This window comes from Rissa tridactyla, chromosome 14, assembly GCF_028500815.1.
Source record: "Rissa tridactyla isolate bRisTri1 chromosome 14, bRisTri1.patW.cur.20221130, whole genome shotgun sequence".
In the NCBI taxonomy this organism is placed as follows: Eukaryota; Metazoa; Chordata; class Aves; order Charadriiformes; family Laridae; genus Rissa; species Rissa tridactyla.
The window spans coordinates 11646624-11670009 of record NC_071479.1 but is presented as its reverse complement, the minus strand read 5'-3'; the positions used below and the strand labels follow the sequence as shown (position 1 = coordinate 11670009).

Below are 23386 nucleotides of genomic sequence, written 5' to 3'. Positions count from 1 at the left end.
GGCTGCCCCGGCTATAGGGCCCTGGGCTGCACCCACAGTGCACCCACCACATCCTGCTTGTGGGGCTCCCCCCATCTGCAGGGAACCGGGATGCACCCATTTACCACCCCCGGGGCCACCCTCGGCTATAGGGACTCGGGGCTGCCCCTGTCCCCTCTCCTAAGGGACATTTAACACCCCGTGAAAGTGGGGAGAGGGCTCTGCTGTGATTTCTGTGCTCGATGCTGTGGATATTGTTATTTCCTTATTCCACAGTATGGATTTCCCTGCAGCGCCTGATATTTTTAAAAATAATCTAGTCTAGTAAAAAAAATGTTTGTGATTTCTGTTCAGCACTGCGTTTTGGGGGCAGGGAGGACAGGAGATCCTCCAGCCTGAAATTCAGGCTTTTGAAGATGTAGCTTTGTACAGCTCAGTTGCTGCAGGATCCGTGTTTTATTAGAGAGCTTTGTGATGGGCCGGATTCATGATAAACACGTGGAGGGAAGCCTGGCAGATAGTGAAACTTCCGATGAACGTCCTGCCCGAGCAAGTGCTGCTCTTGTTCAGGATTCAGAAAAATCTACTCTTTTTTTTTTTTGTTTCAGCGGGCAGGAGAACGCAGTCAGACGCAAGATACGCCTCCCGCTCTCTGGATTGAAAACTGGTTGAAAGACAGAGCTCAGAGGGCCGTGATTAGGGGCACAGAGTCTGGTTGGAGGTCAGTGAGGAGCGGTGTTCCCCAGGGGTCAGTACTGGGCCCCATCCTGTTCCATATATTCATCAATGAGCTGGATGAGGGGACAGAGAGCACCCTCAGCAGGTTTGCTGATGACACAAAGCTGGGGGGGTGGCTGACACACCAGAAGGCCGTGTCGCCACACAGAGAGACCTGGCCAGGCTGGAGAGTTGGGCGAGAGGAACCTTATGGAATTCAACAAGGGCAAGTGCAGGGTGCTGCACCTGGGGAGGAATAACCCCCTGCACCAGGACAGGTGGGGGGTGACCTGCTGGAGAGCAGCTCTGTGGAGAGAGACCTGGGAGTCCTGGGGGACAACGGGATGACCATGAGCCAGCAATGGGCCCTTGTGGCCAAGAAGGCCAATGGCATCCTGGGGGGCATCAAGAAGAGTGTGGCCAGCAGGAGGAGGGAGGTCATCCTCCCGCTCTGCTCTGCCCTGGGGAGGCCACATCTGGAGCACTGGGTCCAGTTCTGGGCTCCCCGGGTCAAGAAGGACAGGGAACTGCTGGAGAGGGGACAGCAAAGGGCTACCAAGATGCTGAGGGGATGGAACACCTCTCTGATGAAGAAAGGCTGAGGGATTTGGGTCTCTTCAGTCTGGAAAAAAGACGACTGAGGGGGGATCTTATCAACGCTTATAAATACTGAAAGGGGGGGTGTCAGGAGGATGGGGCCAGGCTCTTTTCAGTGGTGCCCGGGGACAGGACAAGAGGTAACGGGCACAAACTTGAGCATGGGAAGTTCCACCTAAACATGAGGAGGAACTTCTTTGCTGTGAGGGTGGCAGAGCCCTGGCACAGGCTGCCCAGAGAGGTGGGGGAGTCTCCGTCTCTGGAGACATTCCAACCCCGCCTGGACGCATTCCTGTGCCACCTGCTCTGGGTGACCCTGCTCTGGCCGGGGGTGGGACTGGGTGATCTCCAGAGGGCCCTGCCAACCCCGGCCGGTCTGGGATTCTCCTTGCAGCCGCCACCGGCAGCTCTCAGCCTTGGTCCAGCTCGGTTGGAGCTGATGTGCAGATGGGGACAGTCACACGTGCGCGTTAACCACATGAGTGGGGGAACTGACTGTGGGCTGGCAAACAGAGTAATCAGCGTAATTAAAAAAAATCAGCATTTACATATTTGCTTTTTCCTAGAATCTTGTTTTGCAGGAGAAACAACTTCCCGAGTTCTCCCATTGTCAAAGAAAAATCAGGTTTGTTCTGAATGTACTGAAACAATCCGGACGCTCGGTCCGATTGAAAGAGGGAAATTGCTGAATTCTTCCTGCCCCTCAACTGCAGCGTTTATTGTTCTTCACGTCTTTCGAACCTGCATATTCACGGATAGAACAGGTGGAGATTAACTGGGTATTACTAATTGCTAATTACAAAGGCTGACAGGGTAAAATTAGAAAGGGAATGTTTTGTAGAAACCCAACCCTTCTTGTTTAGTGCTTCTAGTATTTGCTTTTCAAGTTTTTGTGGGCAGAGCCCGAAGCGTGTTTTTTCTTTGCCGGCGCAAGCAGGTGGGGTTTTTTTTCTGGTTTTTATTAACAAAATACTACTGACCCAGAAGACAGGAACACTGGTGTACACCTAGCACAGACTAAATCCAATTAGTATGTCTTGAGCTAAGAAGAAGCCAATTACTGTAGGTGGGAATTCACTGTCATTGAAACTGGTTTCTGCCCGGTCTGTGACCCAGGAGGAGAAGGGGAGAGACGCTGCCTCGGCCCCAGCCCGGCTCTGCCGGAGCCTCCTCCACCCGGACGGGTGCTGGTAGCGATAGGACGAGGGGCAATGGTTTAAACTGGAGCAGGGCAGGGTTAGATTAGCCATGAGGAAGAAGTTCTTTCCACTGAGGGTGGTGAGACACTGGCCCAGGTTGCCCAGAGAGGGGGTGGAGGCCCCATTGGAGACATTCAAGGCCAGGCTGGATGAGGCTCTGAGCAACCTGATCTAGTTGAAGATGTCCCTGCTGACTGCAGGGGGCTGGACTGGATGGCCTTTAGAGGTCCCTTCCAACCCAACACATTCTGTGATTCTATGGTGCAGGCGCTGGCTGTCATGATGCTCCTTTTGGGGGATGCCCCGGGACCAGGCAGGCTGGTCTCAGCCTGGACAGCAAGTATTTCTTTGCTGAAGGCATCTGGCTTAGCAAGATGGTCTTGTCTAGCCCGGACCTGGGGTTTGGACATAGAAGCTGCTGTTCCCAAAGTGTTCCTCAGCCTGTGGGAAGACCATGTCAAGCTTTACGTTAAGCCAGGCTGGTCCACTGAAGTGCGGGCTGCCTGTGACCGCAGTTTTCTTGGTCTAAAGATCCAGTCCCACTGGTCAGCTTCAGTCTGAAGGTGTTTGCGTTTGCCGGTCTAGAGGTTGGGACCTCTGGGAAATATGGAAGTCAAGAGCAGATACTGGAGTGAGAGGAGCTGTTAGGCGCTAGAGGAATTATAGGCAGCAGCTCCATCTCTGTCATGGCCTCACCATGCTTGGATGTCCTTAGAGCTCAGCTGGAAGGTCCCAGTAAGCTCATCTCTGAAGCTGGCTCTGCTCCAAGCAAAAAGTTTGATTGGGGAGCGCCAGATGTCCCATCTTCTGAGCTTTTTCCTCTGACCCTAAATGAAGTTAAGACATAGATAACGTATTATCAGCAGTTTATCCCCTATGTGTAAGAAGCAGAAACCTCTCTGGCTTCCCAGTAATGCCGTGTCTCTTCGCCCCCAGGTCACGGCCCAGCAGAAGGTGCCTGAGATGCTGATGTGATGTTCAGCGCTGCTGGCCATAGCGGGAGCCGCGCTCCTCGGGGGGGCTATGGGGAAGCTGCAGAGTAAAGTCAGCTTCCACCCTGCCAAATACAGGTAACGCAGCCCCAGGTGGTCGTGTCTTGAGTCAATAAACCAGTTATGAGAGGGAATGGAGAACAGCAAATGAACAGAGAATACAGCGAGCATGTGGCTTTGGTTTCGTTATTGAACGTACGAATCCAATTTTCATTTTTGACTCTTGCTTCAAAAGACTGCTCGGCTTTTTTGGGGGACTGAAATCCCAAATCCAGCTTGCAGGAGGGGCCGAGCTGGTGAAGGTGGCGGGTGGTCACGCTCTGTGGTGGCCAAGGCAGAGGTCTGGAGGCTGGCAGCCCCAGGGTCACCTGTTTGCCCCAAATACCCAAAACTGCTTCGTTGTCTCTTCAAAGACTCTCGGCAGCTTTCCTCGGCAGGATGAAATAGCTCGGTATGTGGCAGGAGGGCGGGCGATCTCTGCCCTGAGACCAGCTGCCAGCACAGGGTGGCCACAGGGGGACTCGAGGTGCTTGGCAAGGCTGGTGCTAGAGCGAAGGAGGGCAGCAGAGTCCGAGGGGCGTTGGTTGGAGGGGAGGTCAGTAAGATCGAAAAGCGGCTTTCTTCTGTTCTTTGCACCAGCACAGAGTGAGTAAATGTCTAAGTGTTTGGCAGCGCTAGAGGTGGAATAGGTCTGCTCCATCCTGCCTAGTCCAGGAGATGCGTTTGTCCATTCGCAGCTTCTCTTCGGCTTCCTAAAGGCAGGTGTTGTCCTTCTCCAGCCCAGCCAGTGGTGCCACCTCCCAGACCTCGGTCTCAGAGGGAAACATCACCCTGACTTTGCCCTAAAACGCCCTGCAGCTCCCGCCGCTGTCTCTCTGCTGCAGGGCCGATGGCTCCGTGGAAGAGTCGGGACCCGTCCGAGCCGCTCGGCAGCTCGGCCCCGTGCACACCGACGCCGTCGCTGCTGTGGCTGCTCTCACGCCGGACCTGTGTGTGTCGGGAGGAAGGGATAAGGTGAGGTGCCCCTGCCACAGGGCACAACGCACCCTCACAGGCAGGAAAATGTATCGACAGAGAGAAAAGAAGGTGATGTGGTTTGAGTGTGAGCTTTAAACATCTCTGCGAATGGTAACAACTTTGTCAGTTCCTGAATTTAGAAAGAAAAGATGAGCTTAGAGCGAGGGCACACGCTGAAGCACATTGAATCAAATTTTATAACCTTCTCCAGAGCTCAGATCGCATCCAGTGCTCTCATCCAGGCTTGGGATTGCTGGACTGGCCCTTTTCTTATGTTACCTGGCAGTGGGTGGGCTCTAAAGACAGCTGTGTTTGCCACAGCAGCTCAAAACCAGACGAATCTGTTCCCTCTTCAAGCTCGGACTGTGTGTGGGTCTCGGTATAACGTAACCAAGAACATGCGTGGTCCTCCTTCGCCTGCGGCCGCTGCTGACGCCTCTCCCTGCCCCCGCAGAGTGTGGCCGTTTGCCGCTGGAGATCCGGGGCTGCGCTGCGGCGGTTCGTGGGGCACCAGCGGGAGGTCACCAAGGTGAGTGCTGGGGTCTCCTGTCGGGAAGCGGGAATGATGGAGCGACGGTTTGTCAGGCACAGAGGGCTCGCCTTGCTCCATCAGAAGGCGAGGGCAGGGCATCAGAACGCATCAGGTTTTTCCCAGGGTCCCAACTGGCATTTTGCTGTCTGGGGAAGCAGCACAGAGGGGTTGCCTCTGGACCAAACAGGGCTCCAGGGGGCTTGGACGTATGCTTATCTTCCCCTCCAAGAGACTGTGTAGCAAAAACTCAGCATGAATTACTAGGTCAAGTTTTCGATTCGGAGATGCCGTTTTCTTCAGGTCTCATTCCACTAGAGTCATCGTTACTGTAGAAATCAGCCATGCCTGGGAACAGCCGGGCTTTCATTTTCCTTCTGGCATCCTGATTACAAAGCCAAACATGCTACTCGGAGACCAAACATGGGACACATGAGCAAACGCACACGTGTGCGCAGCGTGGCCGGTGCACCTCCGGCTGGGGGCATTCCCAGTGGGTGCGGGTCCCCTGTGCTGTGGGGTATTGGAGGGATGAAGGGGGCTTCGTTCATCCCACTGCGCAAAGCAACCGTGCGCTGGGCTCATTTGGGTTTTCGAGGAAGTTTTTCCCATAAAATTAATGGTTTCTGAGAATAGGATCCACAAACACCCCCCCACCGTCCAGCTCTCCGGTTGTGCGAGGATGTGGGTGCCGCTGGCGGGTGGCACACCATCGCTGCCCGACGGCCCCCACGGCGTGGCCGCAGTCGGGGCTGCAGCGGTGGCACTGGGGCTGGCGGTTCCCCAGCCCCGCTGTGGGGGGTTTGCCCGTGGCCGGGGTCCGGCAGAGCAGAAGGAAGCGGGAGTCGCAGCACGGGCATCGGGCAATAGCCAGCGTAGCCAAACCAGAGTCAGGCTCTCCCCAGTCATGGTTCTGCACGTCTTGGGTTTGGCACGACCGTGGGAGTGCTCTGCCATCCCCGGCTGGTGGGTGAGGACAGTAACCGGCTTCTCCCGTCTTGTCCTGGGCAGGTCACCTCTGCCCATGACTCAAACAGAGTCTTCAGCGCATCCCGGGACAAGACGGTGATGATGTGGGAGCTTCACAGGACTTCGGGGCCAAGCCAGCGCTTTCCAGGCCATGACCTGGTAGTTACTGGACTGGCCGTGAGCCCGGGTGAGGAACAGCGCGCTCCCTTCCCCAGGGATTCCTTGGCAACTTTTTTTGACTTCTGTTTTTAACGTTAACTTGTGGTTGCAGATGCCTTGCAGCTGTGCACGGGCTCACGAGACAACACCGTGTGCAAGTGGGACATAGAGACCGGAGAGTGTCTGGGCAGAGCCGCTATCTCCAGGAATCTGGTAGGAGCCGCTGCTTCCCTGCATCCCATGGTGGCACCTCGCTGCCTGCGCGGTTATGTCGCACGTGAAGCCGTGTAGAGTGAATCTGCTCCGAGCCTGGCGCCACAAAAGCCCTTGGGGCACTGCGCAGGTTACCTCTGCGCCTGGGGAGCCCAAAGCTTGAGGCTGGTTACTCCATTCTCCAGGTAACAACAAATCCAGGAGCACAAAGATACCAAGAAACATACGGCGATATATTCGTGCTGCAGCTCAGAGCTGTTGGAAAGCACGTTGTGCAGTGGGGGCCGCGTTCCCTTCGGTACCAGCCCAGCAGCGGAGCTGCCGTGGGCACCATCTTCTGGTGCCCGCGGTACCCCTGTTCCCATGGCTCCGTGTCCTGTTGGCACCTCCCTGCCTGCAGACAACCCCCGGTCACCGCCCTGGCATCAAACCCTGTAGGGGAGCAGCTTCGGTGGGAAGCAGAAAAACACTTTATCCAACATTTCCTGCTCATCACCCAGCACGAGGAGGGATCTCGGTGGCTCTGCATCTGTGGGTGGACGCCGGCCTGGGCTGCGTGCCGAGGTGGGTTCCTGCTCATCCTTTCCTCTCCGCAGGTCACACATCTGTGCTGGGTTCCTGGGGGGCCTTACGTCGTCCAGACCTCAGAGGATAAAACGATCAGGTAAATTGTACACGCGGCCGCAGAGAAGGGAGTTACAGCCTGGGGGCACGTGGGGATTATGGCCGATGCCAGTGCACAAGGGGCTGTTTCTTTGGTTGTTTGTCCACTGCCTGGTCTCCTGTACCCTGCTGGGGTGGCTGGAAGCCACCCTCCAGCTCACCGGGGTCTTGGAGCGTGGTCTCTTGTCGGGGGAGGACAGTATGGGGACACTGGTGGCTGTAAGCAGCAGTGGGAGGTGACTGCAGGTAAAAAGGAGAATTTATTAAAAAGAAATCTCAGCACAGCTGCTCTGGCTGGAGATTGATCCGGGAGAGGGAAGTGCAGGGATGGGAGCTCGGCTTGCTGGGGGGAGGGATGGGGGCTGCCCCGGGGGACGGCAGCGGGAGGGCACCAAGGGAAGCCCATCCTGGCACAGCGGCGTTGGGAGTCCTCCTTCGCCACTCCTGCTCCTTGCAGGGTCTGGGACAGCCGGCAGCTGCAGGTGGCACACGCCTTCCCAGCCCAGCGGCACATTCAGACCAGCTGCGACGTGAGCCCGGACGGGCGGCTCTGCCTCAGCACCAGCAGCGGCTGCGCGGGGGAGGGCGGCGAGGCCACCGTGAGTCTGATGGACACCACGTCCTGCTTTTTCTGGTTTGTTTTCTCAAATGTCCACAGCGTACAGTGGAAAGCAACAGATCGGTGCTCCAAGGATCTGCTTGCTCCCACTGCGTTGGCCTTATGCTGGTGTCTTCCTGCCTGTCCCTTTGGCGAGTCTTCTGCTCAGAGAATATCTAAGCAGGTGTTCTTCCTGATTAAAGCACTGGGATTTAGTGCCAGTAACGGCATGAGCACGAGGTTCTTGCAGAAAGCCCCGTGCTGGAGGAGTTTCCAAAGCAGGGATTCAGCCCTGCGTGTGAGCAGCAGGCGCATGGGACCATCCCATCCCAGGGGAGCGGGGCTGAGGACGGGAGCTGGAGAGGGGGTTCTCTGCCCGCGCGGCCTGAGCCCATCAGCTCCAATGGGCGCGGAACAGACACTGTCCTGTGCTGAGCAACACAGGGCTAACTTCCCTTCTAATGCTGGGGAAAACTTGCACTTTTGGAAGACTCTAGTGTCTGAATTAATGAAAATATTTACCTTATAGCCAGCTAGGCTATGTGGGATTCAAGGTCTCGGCATTTTCAAGCCTTGCCAGGTGCAGGGATGAGGAGGAGCGAGGCCTGGGCACTTGACCCAAGCTGGCCAACAGGATTATTTCATACCATGATGATGTAATTCGATATAAATTAGAAAGTTTTCTGTGTAGTCTGTCTCTCCCTCGATGGCGTTGCTGGGCCCTTGAGTCTTTCCCTTCGTCCCGAAGCCATTGCCAACAGAGTTGTCCCCTGCTGGGAGTACACGGCTTCCTACTGATATAATTGGCTGAGTATAATTCTTGTATGTCTTATATTAGTATTGCGATCAATTCTGGTTCTTTATTATTATTGTTAATCATTTAGTCTTATCCTATTGGATCTATTTATATTTCAACCCTCGTGTTTCCTTATTTTCCCCGATTCATCGGGCGATAGAATGATTGTCTAAACGACAACAAACTGCTATGGGTTTTCTCAAACCATAACAGACACCAACAGTGAAAATCCTTCAGGGTTCGAAGTCCTCCAGGACTGTGAGCATGAGCAGGGGACAAAGGCAGGAGACGCTGTACTCGGAGGGTTGGCGAGGAGCCCTTTATCCAAAACCATCTTCCTTCCTTCGTGAAACAGCTCCTTTTTGCAAGTGACGGAAGCAGAGCCTGAGCTCTAAACGCTGCCCGTTGCCTTGCAGCTGTGGGACCTGCGGCAGACGCGGGACCGAGTGCGGGAGTACAAAGGGCATTTCCAGACCACGACCTCCTGCGTCTTCCTTCCCCGGGGCCCAGCGCTCGCCCCCAGCATCGCCACGGCCTCGCGCGACAGCACAGTGAAGGTCTGGGAGCGGGACACTGGAGGTAGGGGAGGGTCCTGCCCACTCCCTGTGCCTCACCCGGGGATAACACAACTGCTTCCTTCGGTTCTGTCTCCCGGTGGTGACGGGCATGATGAATCACAGAACATGTTGGGTTGGAAGGGACCACTAAAGGCCATCTAGCCCAACCTCCCTGCAGTCAGCAGGGACATCTTCAACTAGATCAGGTTGCTCAGAGCCTCATCCAGCCTGGCCTTGAATGTCTCCAGGGATGGGGCCTCCACCCCCTCTCTGGGCAACCTGGGCCAGTGTCTCACCACCCTCAGTGTAAAGAACTTCTTCCTCATGGCTAATCTAACCCTGCCCTGCTCCAGTTTAAACCATTGCCCCTCGTCCTGTCGCTACACGCCCTGACGAAGCCTGAAATCTCTGGGTTTTGCTCTAATCCAGCTGCAGGGCAGGGCGGTGCCCACGTGGCCAAGAAGGCCAGCTGCATCCTGGCCTGTATCAGCCATAGTGTGGCCAGCAGGACTGGGGCAATGACTGTCCTCCTGTACTGGGCACTGGTGAGGCCCCACCTCGAGTGCTGTGTTCAATTTTGGGCCCCTCACTCCAAGAAAGACACTGAGGGGCTGGAGCAGGCCCAGAGAAGGGCAACGGAGCTGGTGAGGGGTCTGGAGCACAAGTCCTGTGAGGAGCGGCTGAGGGAGCTGGGGGTGTTCAGCCTGGAGAAAAGGGGGCTGAGGGGAGACCTTCTCGCTCTCTACAGCTCCCTGAAAGGAGGGGGCAGCCGGGGGGGTCGGTCTCTTCTCCCAAGGAACAGGCGATGGGACAAGAGGAAATGGCCTGAAGTTATGCCAGGGGAGGTTTGGGATGGATGTTAGGAAAAATTTCTTCACCGAAAGAGTCATCAAGCATTGGAACAGGCTGCTCAGGGCAGTGGTGGAGTCGCCATCCCTGGAGGGATTTAAAAGCTGGGCAGACGTGGTGCTGAGGGACGTGGTTCAGTGGTGGTTTTGGCAGTGTTGGGTTGATGGTTGGACTCGATGATCTCAAAGGTCCCTTCCAACCTACACAATTCCATGATTTTGTGATTCTCTATGCCCCAGAGCAACCCCAGGGGCTTCTGCTTCCCCTCCAGCGAAGGAGGTTGGTTGGGCGCATAACGTCAGAGATGACAAGTGCCCTTCCCAAACTAAAAGGAAGCAATGACAGGATGGCTTTTAAAGATCCATCCAAGGTCAGCAATGAAAAGACAAATGATAAAAATCGAGAAGAACAGGGGAACTCCAGGGCTTTCCGCAGATACGAGTGGGAAGTTGTAAAGAATAGAAGTTGTGCTGGAGGATGGAGGGCTGGTGGCAGCTGCCCTTGCTCTGGTTGTCCCCTTGAAGGCGAATCACGGGCATTTCGGGGCCAACCCTGCATGCTGGGGGACTTGGTGAGGGCCAAGTCCTCACCGCAGCTGGACGCAGAGGCTGTTGCCTGCCAGGCCCTGCCATGGCGACAGGCTGGTAGAGACCTCCTGGGAGGTGGTTCAGGTTCACAGCCGGGCACCAAACGCAGCAGGAGTTGTCAGCGTCAGACCCTCCCCGCAGCCCAGCGCTGCTCCAAATGCACCGATTTAACATGGGATGAAAACAGAAACCTGATGATCTCCCACAGAAAAGCTCTCGCCTTCCATTTCACCGACCTCCTCTTCCACGCCGCGGCCTGGGCACGCCGAGGCAGCTGCGGGGTCGGCAGCAGCTTTGTTTTGCTCCTGTTGCCTTCAAGTGGCGACCTCCACAGCCGTCAGCCTTAACTCAGGTGTTCTCTGAGGGGTGTAAGTCACCGCGACTTGCCTGTACGTCCGTGTCCACCGCGGCTCTATCAGCAGCTCGGGGGTTGGTGTCTCTGCACAAATGCTGCCTCGGGGTATTTTTTAATAATAGACACAAACAGAAGGGCCGATGTGGCGCTGGATGTTGTAATTCTTATTTCTGCTTCTCGTTTGGTGGTTTATCAAAACTGCACGGTGAGTGTAGCACAGCCCCTGGGGAGAACTTTTCTGGACCGTAAGCATTGTGGGAGAAAAAGGCAGGTTGGGAATGCCTCCCTGCGAGCCCAGTGGGGTCTGTCCATCCATCCGTCTGTCCGTCCATCCCTCCCTCCCTCCCTGCCTGCTCTCCAGGGAAGGGGCAGGCCCAACCTCAGCCTGGCTCCATGTTAGCTGGGCAATGCACAGATGCCCCATGGGACTGTCGGGAGTGGCACGTCTCTTCCAGAGGGCACATCCCGCTGCCTTTGGACGCAGGGATGGGGTGCAGCTCACCCGCCTCGGGCTGAGCCAGAGGGCGGGAGGTTGGTGTGGTCACGTCTCACCTCAGCAAACCAAGTGTCCCGGGTGACTTCTCTCTTCCCTCCCCAGCCTGCCTGGCCACCCTGTGCCTCGAGGGATCGGGACCGCTGGCCTCACTGGCCGTCTGCGACAGCTCCACGCTGCTCTGCGCCAGTTCTAACTCCGGAATTCACGTGCTCCAGATGAGTGACCACACGGAGCTGGGGCTGGAGGAGGTGGCAGTGTTCTGACCATAGTGAACTTTCCGTGACACGGGGCAGGGAGTGCTCAGCCTCCTTCCCCTTGCTCCAGGTGGATGGAGCTGAACACGGTGCGACAGAAACCCTGCAGGGGGATTTACACCCCAGGAACAACGCGAGTGTAAACACAGAACAGTCACTGGCGTCTGAGATTCCATCCTAAGCCAGCTGGAAACGTGGGAGCCCAGTAGGCAACTGCTGGGCCAGGATTGTCCCGTGAATGGCCACCTGATGAGAAACGCCTTGTCTTGGCTGTGCAGCTGGGGGTCCCCCGCACAGCTGCCAGGCTCGGGTGGGCCCTTTAGGTGACACTTCAGGAGATGCTTAACCAGCTTGAGCAGGCGTAGCTGTGTATCTAGGCTTCTACAAGAGGAGACTGCAATGAAAAAGTTGACTGTTAGCTGCTGGCCTCCTCCTGTTGTGTCTTCCCTAGGAGTGAGCATAGAGAGCTGCTAACTAAAGGCCACCGTACTGCTGGAAGGGAGCAGAAAGCCCCCAAACACTCTGCTAGGAGAGAAGTAACTCATAAGCGGGTTTGGGTTTTTTATTTCTTAAGACATGATCTCCAACTGCACTGCAAGCACTGAGAGCAAAACTGTGTTCATGTTCCCAAGGAACACGGACAGCTGCTCTCCAGCTGGCAACGGGGAGATGAATCCGTCTTTTCTCCTGCAGGTTTTTACGACAGCGGGCAGAAATCAAACTGTGGCGTGAAGTACCTCTCATTTCTCCATTCCTCAGTCAGACCCAGAGGCCAGGGTGCACATTCAATACATGCTTTGATTTTCCAGACCACGACACTTGCAAAATGTCAATTTAAAGAATAAACAACAAATAAGAAAGCTCTCCATGGTAGAAGTTCGAACAAGACAATCCTACACGGAAACAGCCGCCTTCCTGTCATCTCAGGTGAGAAGCAGCAGAAGCTCAACCAGGAGATGCCTCCGTGGATTGGAAACACCCGGTTCACGGACAGCTCAAGGAGCTACGGCACGGGACGGTCTGAGGTGGTACATGGAAATGACAAATTTCCCTGGCCTTTAACATCCACTGTGAGCAAACGCCAAGCGGGTACAGACCTCCGTTCACAGGCTGCCTCTGCAGACAGGGGAAGCAGGGTGCTTCCTACAGATGTGTTTAAAGAAAGAAAAACTAAATCATGTTTGAAGCCACAGACTCCTACCAAAGGCTCCTGGAAAATGGAAGGGAAGAAGGGTGTTAACAGGCTTAACGCACCACACCTGAGGTGTTTTGTGGCTACCTACAAATGTTTAAAACAGACTGGAGAAAACCTGAGTGCCTAACATGGAAGGGAGGCTGGAAGCCGATGGCTCATCTCCAAATTACAGCAGAACGCAGTGTCTGCAGTATAAAAACAAAGGCCTAAAAGGTGGGAAAACATCACCTGAGATGTGACTCCAACCAAGCCCTGGCAAATACAGGTGCGTCCAAACCACCTCAACCCAAGACCAGCCAGTGACTACAGCTGCCGTAACGCATGCTGCAACAGCTGATTCCTGTTCTTTTTTTCTTTAATATAAAAAAAGCAAGTCAGTTCAAAGCCATCAACATCTCCGTTCCAGTTCACCGGTGGCACCTCTGAGCTACTCCGCTGTCCACAACTTGAAGGTTCTGTCGTAGGAGCAGGTCGCTATCAGCTGTCCGTCCAGGGAGATATCCAGTCCCATCACCTTTCCCTCGTGCCCAGCCAGCGTCTTCAACGGGGACCAGCCGGGGTGAGTCCAGATCTTTGCGGTGTTGTCGTAAGCGCCTGTGAGCAGGAAGTTCCCATGATTGGCTGCAGGTAGAGGATGAGAAAAAAGGGAAAAGTGAGACCTGCAAATAAAAACGTGACAAATCTTCTCCTCTAACCAGTACAGGCCTTCTTGACCTGAAGATGTGGTTTTGAGTTGCCCCGTCCCCTGCCACCTCAGCTCAGGAGAGGCGGGGATAAGGAACATCAGGCAGGAGGCACTTACGTTCAAATTTCACCCCGGTCACCAGGTTCTGATGGGCAGGAATGGTGTAGATGCACTTCCTCTGGCGGAGGTCCCAAACCTTGCAAGTATTGTCTCCACTGCCAGTTGCCACGTGGTATCTGCCAAAGGGCGGAGGGAGAACGTGTCATCAGGAGCTGGGGTTTGTACGAAGAGCTCCCACGTAAACCGTGCAAGCCCCTTTCTTACCCATTTGGGGAGAAGTTAACCCCATAGATCTCCTTCAGGTGGCCTTCTAGAAACATGATACAGCGTCCTGTGCGCAAGTCCCACACCCGGCCAAAAGCATCCAGTCCTCTGGGAAGAGAGAACCCGAGCATCAACCACCGGACTTCAGCAACTGCCAGAGTGCATTGCTCAGCCTCAGCAGCTGAAATCGCTGGGGCGCTTGGCATCAGGCAGCGATAAAACCTTGACCATATTTCACGTCCAGTCCTGACGCAAACTCACCCAGTGCCAGCAAGAGACCCGTCCGTGTGAAAGGCAATGTCATAGACCCCTTTGCTGTGCCCCTCCTGATGGAGAATCTCTTCCTGAGCTTCCAAGTCCCACAAGCGCCACGAGTGATCGTAGCTGTAAAAACAAAGCATTTGTCCAACTAAATGTATCTCCAAGGAGAATAACGGGATATTTCACTAACTCTGTGGGCATTTTATTTCCAACTGGAGACCAACAGGGTCTCACATGAGGGGCAGGGAAAGGAATCCCAATGACTTGCTGTTATTTACATTGCAACAGTCCAGCTGTTGTCAAGAATGGCCAACCCTTGCCTGCGCTGGGCTCCTCTGCGGACAAGCAGTGACACCCACTGGGCTACCAGCCAGACAGCTAATGGTAATGTCTTAAAGCAAATAACGCCATCTCCATACCAGGTAGTACCCAGGAACCTCCCAGACGGGTGCCACATCACACGTGCCACTCTCATGCTGTGTCCTTCAATATCTGCCACCGGTTCATCACTGAAAAACAGACACAAAAATCATCGGACACTGATCAGAGGTGGCTGGCTCTAGCCAGGCCTTTGCAAACGTTACGATCACAGCAAGGCAGCTGCTAATTAAAGTCGAGCCGGACAGGAAAATAAGAGTTTAAGTAATGACTCTGAATTCTGCCTGTTGTTCACACAGCTAGAGCTCTAACCAAAACCCCTTTATCCACATTCATGTTGGTTATAAAGTTCTCCCAGGATAATTATTTCCTGAAAATTAACAAGGGCCTTGTTAATAGCACTTTGAAAGTACTAACAGCGGAAACAAAACGTGGGCTCCCGGGGCAGCAGGGAGCTTTACTGTAACTACCCCAAACTACAACAAATCCAGCTATTCTGGGGAACCACAGGGCAGGTGGGACAGAGTGAATATTTCTTCTCCCAGAATTACAGGCGGCAGAGCAGTTGCCTTCGGCAGAAGGCCTGAACAGCATTTAGAGTTTCTTTCCAACAGACCAATTAAAGAGACGTGGTCACATGAGACTAATTAACAACCTGTCCCTTCACACAGGTACGCTTCTGCAATTAGACACGGTGGCTTTCAGCTAAGGATAAACAACTGAGGATCTGAGAGCTGCCTGCCTCCTCCTCGGGTGCACTGCAGGGCTCCACTGTTCAAACACAGGCAGTGTCAGGGCTCGGTATCTGCACCGTTCTCTTCTTCACAGGCTCGAGACAGATGCTGTGCATCTTCCAAAACTAATGCTGTGCAATGACGGAGCCGCTTGTTTCTATTACTGGATGAAGCTATGGTACGTGGTCACATATTTATTTGGTTAGTCCCTCCCTGAATACTGGTGCTTCCCAGTAACTCAAAAGTTCAATTCTTAATATCCAAGAGGGGAAATTTTCTCCTAATTAAAAGGTTAGAATGAAACGATCTCCAAATCTTCCATCCATCACCCAAAGCAGATTTCAGATGATTTCCCCTCACCTTGATTCCCCTAATCAGGGTGATCTCTTTTCCTGCTGAAGAAGGTGGCACATACTGAGGCCAGGAATTGCACTGGTATAGCTACAAGAAAAGGTTATATTTGCAGGAGGATGGTAAATGTTCAGTGTTTAAGAACAGAAAATAAACCCCAAACCAACAATGCTGCAGCTGTGCGTGTCTGGTATCGTTCTGACCTTTCGAGGCTCCAGAGTTTGACAGACCCATCAGCCGCACAGGAGGCCAGGTTAACGTCCTTCTTGTCTAGGGAGACAGTGGCTTTGGGATGGAAGACTATTGCTCCTACGTTGGTGTTATGTCCTTAAGAGAAAGGAAAATCAAAATTCACAGTCTGCCACATGATCTAGGCCAGTTCTTCAGAAAAACAGCATTTCTTTCTTACTAATTAATCAGGTACCATTGTACACTTTCGCTGTGTCCTCCCACATTGTGTAAGTTGCATTGTAACTATCAGACACATCCGTCCTGCAAACAGCTAAACTGCACGTCTTGCAGCAGCCCCCACTGATGCCAAGGTTTATAACCCTCAAAATGTAGCGAAAAATGAACATATAAATCAAGAGATTTGTTCTCACATTTGTATTCAGTCAAAGTTGTGACGACTGTTCAAAGAACCTCACTGCTGTTAAGTGTCCTGGCCAAAAATGCTGATATTTGGCTCAGAATAACTCAAACCCGGTTTTGAAACAAAACAAAACAAGATCATTCAGAAACAGAAACAACAAACTCAGGTCTTGTCTGTAAGAGAAAGGCCAGGACTTCCTCTCGATTATGAGACACGCGCCCGTGCTCTGCAAGCCTGAGTGATGCTCTCATCAGAATAAAATCTGCCCAAAGAACAGTACGTTTTGAGCCACAAAGTAATTCAGATACGGGAACTCAACCCAGAGGGGAACAAAAGAACTAAGCAAAGAGCCTCCGTGAAAGTCATTCTCTACCTCGTAAGGTATGGACAAGGTTGCAGTCGGGCACAGACCAGAGCTTGCACAACCCGCTCCTGTTGAACACAAGAGATAGATGTCAGTGTAGACAGGAACATCAAAGAGCTCAAACACAGAGCTGCAAAACCACCCAGGGGGGTTCTGCGGCAGCTAAAATACCGATACACTTTGGGCAACCAACCATAGGAACTAACGGACTCAGATTCAAATCTCCGCTAAGCTCTAAAACAGGGTGAAGAGAGTTCAGAGCAGGAAGAAAAATAATTTCTGAACTCTCACAATTCACAGGCCTCCAGTAACATCCTTCTCCTTCACTCCTGCTGTGCTCTGCCAGCCCCCACAGCAAGAGCTGTAAAAGAAAACTTACCAACAGGCCGTAGCAAGGAGTTTGGAATTGGGGCTGAAGTGGCAGTAGGACAGTGGGCGATCGTCTCCAATCTGGCTGCAGAAGTTATTCAAGGACTGTAACCAAAGAAAACAATAAATGAGTGAAATACAAATGAGCTGGGGAAAGCCCTGGCCAAAGACAGGAGGCAGCAGAGGCCTTTCAAAGTCATTTTCACAGGGAGGAGGTACCGCGGAGCCACTCCAGCTCCCAGCAGGAGGGCCACCGAGCCAGCCTGGCCGATGTAAGCTAGCACGGCCCTGGGGCACAGCTTAGGTCTCACTGTGCCACCCATGGTACTTGCCACCAATAACCCCGCAGGCCTGCTTTGAAACTACGGTTTTGACAGAGAAGTTACTGTACTTTTGGCCTCTTCCTGCAACTCATCCAATGAATGCAAGGAGACAGACTAGGGCAGGCAGCGTGGCGCGCTCAGGGGAGAAGCAAATCCCCTGGCAGCGAATGCCTCTGGGTGTAAGCAGGATTAGTGGCAGCACACCGTGCTTGAGCCTCTCTGCTCCGTTAAGCTGGGAATCTGACTTAACATGCTCGAAAGGGGCGTCTCAGTCATCTCAAACATGTTTTGCATTACTGTGTTGGTTCTTATTTCCCTTGGTTCCCTGGGAAGGCAGTCCCTTCCCAGCCAGCTAAACCTGTGACAAAGCCAGGAACAAATTCCTTCAGTTTCACAGGCAAGGAGCGAGGCAATGCAAGGATGTCTCTTCATCCCTCTGCCGTGCAAGGGGACAACTAAAGTACATCTCTCTGAATCACTGAAGAAAGAGTTAGAACATGCTTTATGCACATCACAGGGAAAGAGAGAAAAAGCAGAGCTTTCCAACAGATGACGATGCAGAAAACTACATGCATCTGGACACCACCTCCGGGCAGCCGCTCTCTTTCTGATCAATCTCTTTGGAAATCAGCAGTTTTAAACACAGCAGCTGAGCAGCTGCCAAACCTACTCGCAGGGATTTGTGTAGCTCCTGTCTCTGCGATGTCCTGGTTGCCTCTGGAATCTCTTTGAGCAGCCGGGCTTCTTCTAGCCGCTTCGCTGCCCTGTGAAGAGAAAAGATGGAATAACATCTCCCTGTATTTTCCCTGCCCTGCTGCTGGAAACAGGCCTTTCCCCCTTCTTCCCCCAAACTGGGCTAATGCTGCAGTCAGTCACCGAGAACTCAAGCTCTGAGCTCACTGGACTTGTCTACCAGTGTATGTTCCCCATTCCTTTGATCTCAAGTTTCCTGCACTACCCACGGTGGGATTAGCGGCTAGATTTTACAAAAGGTTGCAGCTCCCTCCTTCATTTGGGCTGTTGTATCTCACCTGGGGAGTGAGTAGTTAGCAAGCCACAGCCGCGCTGTTTTCAGACTGCGTGGTCCTTCGTGGTACCAGGTTTGCTGATACTGTAAGAAAAGGAACAAAACCAAAGATAAAGCTAATGTGATACTGCTCTTCCATTCAGTTACCTTAGATGACTTCCTCTTAGTACATAAGTGCCACCACAGCATCTGCTCTTAAATCTTGCTGTGCTAAGGCCTCTTTTTAAGGGCATTTTGCATAAATATAAGCCCCAGAAAAAGACATTACGAGAGACAAGTCAAACCCTTTGCCCTACAGACCAGATCCTGACATGCTGCCACTTCACTCAAGAATATTCCCATTGAACACCAACTCATTTTACCTAACAATGTACAGCTGATTATACCCCTCCTTCCCTACACATCACCCAGTAAAAAGAAAGCCCAGAGCTGCAGAAATTGTCCTTATTTCTTACAGCAACCCCCAAAAATAAGGAAAAAATGGACTCAGAAAAGAGAAAGGAGAAGCAGAAGGAAAGAAGCATCACAGGGAGAAACAGATGCAGTAGCAGGAACTTTTTTTTTTATCCCTGAGTATGAAGACAATCAACAATAAAGGACTCGCTGTACTAAGTAACAGTCAAATCTCCTGTTTTATATGCTGTACGCAGCATGGAATTTGGCCTGCAGTACAAGCCAGACTTAAGGCTCCTGATTTAGATAACACATTGCCACAGTTTTGCTAAAATGGGCAATACAGAAAGAGCACGGAGGGATGACATGAGAATCCACAGACTGACCAAAACCAAGAGTCCTGGACGTAGAAGAGATCGTCAAAATAAGGCATCTCAGAGGGCATTATATCTCTCTCCCTCAGCACTGAGAGAACAAGAGAGACCATTACCTCTTCTTTGGATTTTTTCGACCTGTCATCGTCTTTCCTGGTCTTTTTCAATGCGTCTGTGCCAACCACCGAAAGGATATTTCTCAATCTAAAAAGAAACACAATAAGTCATATTCACTCAGTGAATTCTCAGCTAATGTGACGAATAATCACTATCTGCCATTCTTTCTTCCTCCATATTCTCACTCACTGTAACAAAGCGTGACTGACTGCCAGCACGCATTGTACCCCAGCTACAAGGAAAACGTCAGGCATTTGATAAACTGAGAGTTCCCCGTTTGCAACACTCGGGGCAGACACAGCACCTCTCCCTCCTTTCTGCAGGACCCTCTCCGAAGAGCGTGATGGGCTCCCCAAGCGCTCGCAAACAGGCTTTCACTTCAGAGTCGTCGGTGGACACGTTGATCTGCCGGGCTCTCTTCCTGCGCTCAAACTCAGCCAGCACTTCCGCCTGCCGCTCGCTCATGTGGTCTTCGAGATCAAAGACCTCACCTGAGCAAAAAACCGAAACCATCAGATTGAAAACATCAACTGCATGAGAGATCCCTCTCCAACGGGAAGATCCAAACAAAGAGTCAACAGTCCAGGCAACAGCATCATGTTTTTTACTTTAAATTACGCTCAGAGTTGGTCAGAGACTTTTGAAAGCATCATGTTCCAGAGCAAGGCAGAAAGAAAAGTGGTTAAACATTCTCACCGCTGCTTATGTTGATGTTGCCAGCCTCGATCGCAGCTTTCATCCCCTCTTTTCCCAGCATCCCCGATTCTCCTTTTGCCAGACGCTCCCTTTCCTTCTCTTCCAAACTGCCATAAAAGATGGGGGCTCTCTTGGGTGGAGGACCATCGCCCTCCTCTGTGGGTTTGCTCTTTGTGGCCTAGAAGGTACAGACAGAATTTTTACTGAGTTTTGGCTAAAAAGGAGACAACAAACAGCTTGGGGGTGCAAGAAAGCACTGCTCTGCTACAGGAAGTTAGTACATACATCACAGAGAGACACGTGAAACGTTCATCTTGGACAATACAGCTATGCCCCAGGTGCAAAGATAATAAATTTGCTTAGATTAGACTGTGTTGTTTTCCATTCCTTTATTACATGCTTGGACTTCATTTTTAAAGTTATGGGCTTTTTATTTTTTAAAAAAAAATTTACAAGACGAAGCTTTTCCTAATCCTGCTGAACAAGCCCCAGAACGGGCAGGAGCAACACCACCCGTCAGCTCTCGGTGCCCCCGCTGGAAAGCCGAGGGAGAAGAGAGGGAGGTGAAAGATGCACGGCTCCTTCCTCCCCGAAGAGGAGCGTTACAACAAACTTTCCAAGAAAAATTACAGGATTCCGTAAAAACGTACGAAAAGACGTAAGCGCTCCGGTCCCGGCCCTCTGAATGGCTCCGGTATCACCGACGGCACGGGAACGCCTCCCCACACCGGGGCCTCTCCGCCACGGCAAACCCCACAACGCCCCAAAGCAACAGCGAGCCCCCGGCTCGGCCCGCGGCCTCTCCCCACTCCTCGGGGCCCGCGGGCCGGCACCACCCCGCGCCGGTAACGGGCCCGGGGCCTCCTCCCCCCCCGACCCAACACCCACCTCGGCAGGCGCGGGGGCCCGCACAGGGGGCCGGGCGCCGCCGCGCGCCGCCGGTGCCCGCACAGAGGCCATGGCAGCGGCGCACCAGGAGGGGAGACGGGACGAGCCGCGCCGCGAACAGACCCCGCCGCCTCACAACCACTTCCGGGGGACGCGGGGCACGCCGGGAGGTGTGGCTGGGGGAACGGGCGCGGGGCACGCCGGGAGCTGCAGTGCCCGCTAGGGGCAGGACGCGCGGGGCACGCCGGGAGGTGTGGCTGGGGAAACGGGCGCGGGGCACGCCGGGAGCTGCAGTGCCCGCTAGGGGCAGGACGCGCGGGGCACGCCGGGAGGTGTGGCGCGGGGAACCGGGCATGCCGGGAGGCGCGGCCTGGGGGCGCTCGGTCCCGACCGGCGGCGGCGGCTGAGGCGGGGCGGTGGTGGCGGCGGCGGCGGCGGCGATGCTGCGGCGGAAGCCGACGCGGCTGGAGCTGAAGCTGGACGACATCGAGGAGTTCGAGAGCATCCGGAAGGACCTGGAGGTGCGAGCGGGACTGGCCGCGGCCGCCCCCGGCGGGTCGGTGCGCCCCCGGTCGGCAGCGGCCTGACGCGGCCCCTTTGCCCCGCAGAGCCGCAAGAAGCAGCGGGAGGAGGCGGACGCGGCGGCGGCCGGCGAGGAGGCGGCGGCGGCGGCGGCGGCGGCGGCCATGGCGCTGGGCACTGACCACAAGAGCCGGGAGCAGATGATCAATGACCGCATCGGCTACAAGCCGCAGCCCAAGGCCGGCGGCCGCGCCGCCCACTTCGGCACCTTCGAGTTCTAAGGGCGGGGGCGGCCCGGCCCCACCGGCCGAGCGGGACAAGGCGCCGGGGGAGCCGCCAGCCCCCCGCCGGCCGGGGGTCCGGGGACGGGCCTCCTCCTACTTTCTGCTGTTTTGCTCTTTTTTTTTTTTTTTTTTATTTAGTTTATCTGGTTAACACGCCCATGATTCTCCCTTGGCCAAGTGTTTTGTTTTAAATAAATATGTCTTTTTTTAAAAAAAAAAAAATAATAATCAGACGAGATGTTTTAAATAGCTATGGAGACCGTGCAGGCAGGGACGGAAACACCAAGGCCACCCGTGTTCCCTTCACCCATGCGCGCCCCGATACACTGGGGAGGTAAAACACTGCGGAAGGATCTTCTGGGGATCTTTGATTTAATAATGTTAAAAATGGAGCCAATGGAACGTGTTCATTTAAACCTTTAGCCCTACAAGTTGGTGACCCCGCTAAGAAGATGCTGGAGAGCATCTGCTGAGTGTTTTACAAGCCGGTGGGAATAAAGGCAGCGGGTGTCGTGACGCTGGGTGCAACAGGCGCTAACTCTGGGTGCCACAGGCCCTGCTGCTTCCAGGCATTGCTCCGCCCTTCCCTGAGGCGCCAGGAACGAGCCCCTACGTCGGCTCAACCCAGCCAGGCCCAAACGCTTCACCGAGGCGGCTTCTCAATCCCTGCCGCAGCTGGGATGTCGACTGCGCCCTTAGCGGGGAACGGCTGCAAACCTGGATGTAGTCAAACACGCCAGGCACACGGATGTGCAACAATATCCCATATTGTCTGATGGAGCAGTTTTTCCTTTACGCTTGCCCGTTTCCCTTCCGTTCAGCGTCACCCCAGCTGCTCTGTTTTGTCACCCCGAGATGGGAGTTTCAGGTAGTTGCCATCGATGTTTGTTGCTTGGATCAAAGGTCACCAAATATTTCCTTATAGACGGTGTCAGGTAAAAAGCAGAAAGGCAGATGGATACGTGACAGACGAACCAGCACGTACCCGGCTTTACAGCCACACTTCGTCCCACCATCAGCTGTCGGGGCATGTAGTGAAAGGTGAGATAACGCAGAGCCCTGAAAAGGAGGAGTCTGGCCCGCAGGGCAGTGACCTGAAGGAAGCAAGTTATAAAAACTGAAGCAGGTTGTTGGTGTTTAAGAAACGCCGCTCCTGAGGCAGAGCAGGGGGGAGCAGCCCCAGGGCACGCACCGGGACACCTGCAGGGACGGAACTGGGGGCTCGCTCTGCTCCTGGCTGGGACTGTTTCCTACCAGCTTCCAGCACAACAATCAGGTATGTTTTTTCAGTGTCTCAAGCGATGCTCCAAACCAGATTCGTTAAATTCATGTTTCCTGTGGTTGTAGGTGCATCATATTTCAGGTCGGGTCGGGGACATGTATGTAATTTAAACTTTTCAAACTGGAAAGAGCTTCAGTCCGGCCAAGAGCAGAGCTGCTTTCCCGGTCTCACACCACATACAATTACCAGGGATTGCTCTGCTATTCCGGCATTCCCAGCACGGCCCAGGCCCGACAGGGAAACGTCTCAGCAGGTTCCAGACACCCTTTGGTTGCACAGGGGAAGAAAACCCAACGCAGCCCCTCACTGCTCTCATAGGGATGAATACGATCTAGAGTAAAACTCCGGGAGGGAGACGGGTATTCCTTGCTGTACACAAACACCTTCACGCACGGAGCGGGCTCATTATTACAGCTCCCCAAAACCTGTCATTCCGCTCCTCCCTCTGTAGGGGAAAGCAGATCCGGGAGGCACCAATTGCTCTTTCCATCTCAGCTTTCCCCACACACTGGACCAACACGAACAGTGACTCGTGCATCGGTGACTCCCTGCATTCCCCATCCAGCAGCACCAGGGCTGGGGGCTGAGGTGGGCCCAGGGGACGCTGCTCCTCACTCCCATCCCCAATCACCTGGGGACGGACACTCAGCCCCGGCTGCTTGCTCCCACCGGCACGGCAGGCCCAGAAGAGCCCTGCCGGA

The 23386-nt window shown here is 54.0% G+C and overlaps 3 protein-coding genes across 7 annotated transcripts; 2 read left to right on the top strand and 1 right to left on the bottom strand.

The window, feature by feature from the left end:
• Positions 1 to 304: 304 nt before the first annotated feature.
• On the top strand, positions 305 to 11546 carry WDR31 (WD repeat domain 31). Of its 5 annotated transcripts, none has more exons than XM_054220619.1 (11): positions 305 to 700; positions 1860 to 1918; positions 3429 to 3562; positions 4369 to 4498; positions 4956 to 5030; positions 6042 to 6186; positions 6271 to 6371; positions 6968 to 7035; positions 7492 to 7633; positions 8845 to 9007; positions 11375 to 11546. In XM_054220619.1, exons 3-11 carry the CDS (start codon positions 3516 to 3518, stop codon positions 11533 to 11535), a joined length of 1032 nt encoding a protein of 343 aa, XP_054076594.1. In that variant the 5' UTR covers positions 305 to 700; positions 1860 to 1918; positions 3429 to 3515; the 3' UTR covers positions 11536 to 11546. The 5 variants fall into 5 exon arrangements, with proteins under 5 accessions (XP_054076594.1, XP_054076597.1, XP_054076596.1 ...); XM_054220622.1 differs by having other exon boundaries at positions 4129 to 4498; positions 4859 to 5030; XM_054220621.1 differs by having other exon boundaries at positions 4124 to 4498; positions 4859 to 5030.
• A 1512-nt stretch (positions 11547 to 13058) lies between these two features.
• On the bottom strand, positions 13059 to 20748 carry PRPF4 (pre-mRNA processing factor 4). Its single transcript, XM_054220900.1, has 14 exons — positions 20598 to 20748; positions 19710 to 19887; positions 19318 to 19504; positions 19013 to 19100; positions 18134 to 18213; positions 17773 to 17866; positions 16790 to 16884; positions 16420 to 16478; positions 15658 to 15781; positions 14411 to 14500; positions 13992 to 14114; positions 13731 to 13838; positions 13524 to 13642; positions 13059 to 13342 (listed from the first exon to the last, which is right to left on the bottom strand). The coding sequence occupies exons 1-14, from the start codon at positions 20667 to 20669 to the stop codon at positions 13149 to 13151; spliced, it is 1611 nt and encodes a 536-aa protein (XP_054076875.1). The 5' UTR covers positions 20670 to 20748; the 3' UTR covers positions 13059 to 13148.
• Positions 20749 to 20948: 200 nt separating this feature from the next.
• On the top strand, positions 20949 to 21630 carry CDC26 (cell division cycle 26). The gene is made up of 2 exons (XM_054220901.1): positions 20949 to 21118; positions 21206 to 21630. Exons 1-2 carry the CDS (start codon positions 21038 to 21040, stop codon positions 21398 to 21400), a joined length of 276 nt encoding a protein of 91 aa, XP_054076876.1. The 5' UTR covers positions 20949 to 21037; the 3' UTR covers positions 21401 to 21630.
• Positions 21631 to 23386: the final 1756 nt, after the last annotated feature.

Excerpts from the sequence above, each read along its gene's own strand:
- WDR31 (XM_054220619.1), top strand. The coding sequence starts at position 3,516 with ATGGGGAAGCTGCAGAGTAAAGTCAGCTTCCACCCTGCCAAATACAG. Across the intron at positions 3,563-4,368 it reads TTCCACCCTGCCAAATACAG|GGCCGATGGCTCCGTGGAAG; the intron begins GTAACGCAGCCC and ends TCTCTGCTGCAG. Across the intron at positions 6,372-6,967 it reads CCGCTATCTCCAGGAATCTG|GTCACACATCTGTGCTGGGT; the intron begins GTAGGAGCCGCT and ends TCCTCTCCGCAG.
- PRPF4 (XM_054220900.1), bottom strand. The coding sequence starts at position 20,669 with ATGGCCTCTGTGCGGGCACCGGCGGCGCGCGGCGGCGCCCGGCCCCCT. Across the intron at positions 16,885-17,772 it reads AGCTACACAAATCCCTGCGA|TCCTTGAATAACTTCTGCAG; the intron begins GTAGGTTTGGCA and ends CTTTGGTTACAG. Across the intron at positions 13,343-13,523 it reads GACCGGGGTGAAATTTGAAC|CCAATCATGGGAACTTCCTG; the intron begins GTAAGTGCCTCC and ends CTCTACCTGCAG.
- CDC26 (XM_054220901.1), top strand. The coding sequence starts at position 21,038 with ATGCTGCGGCGGAAGCCGACGCGGCTGGAGCTGAAGCTGGACGACATC. Across the intron at positions 21,119-21,205 it reads GCATCCGGAAGGACCTGGAG|AGCCGCAAGAAGCAGCGGGA; the intron begins GTGCGAGCGGGA and ends TTTGCCCCGCAG.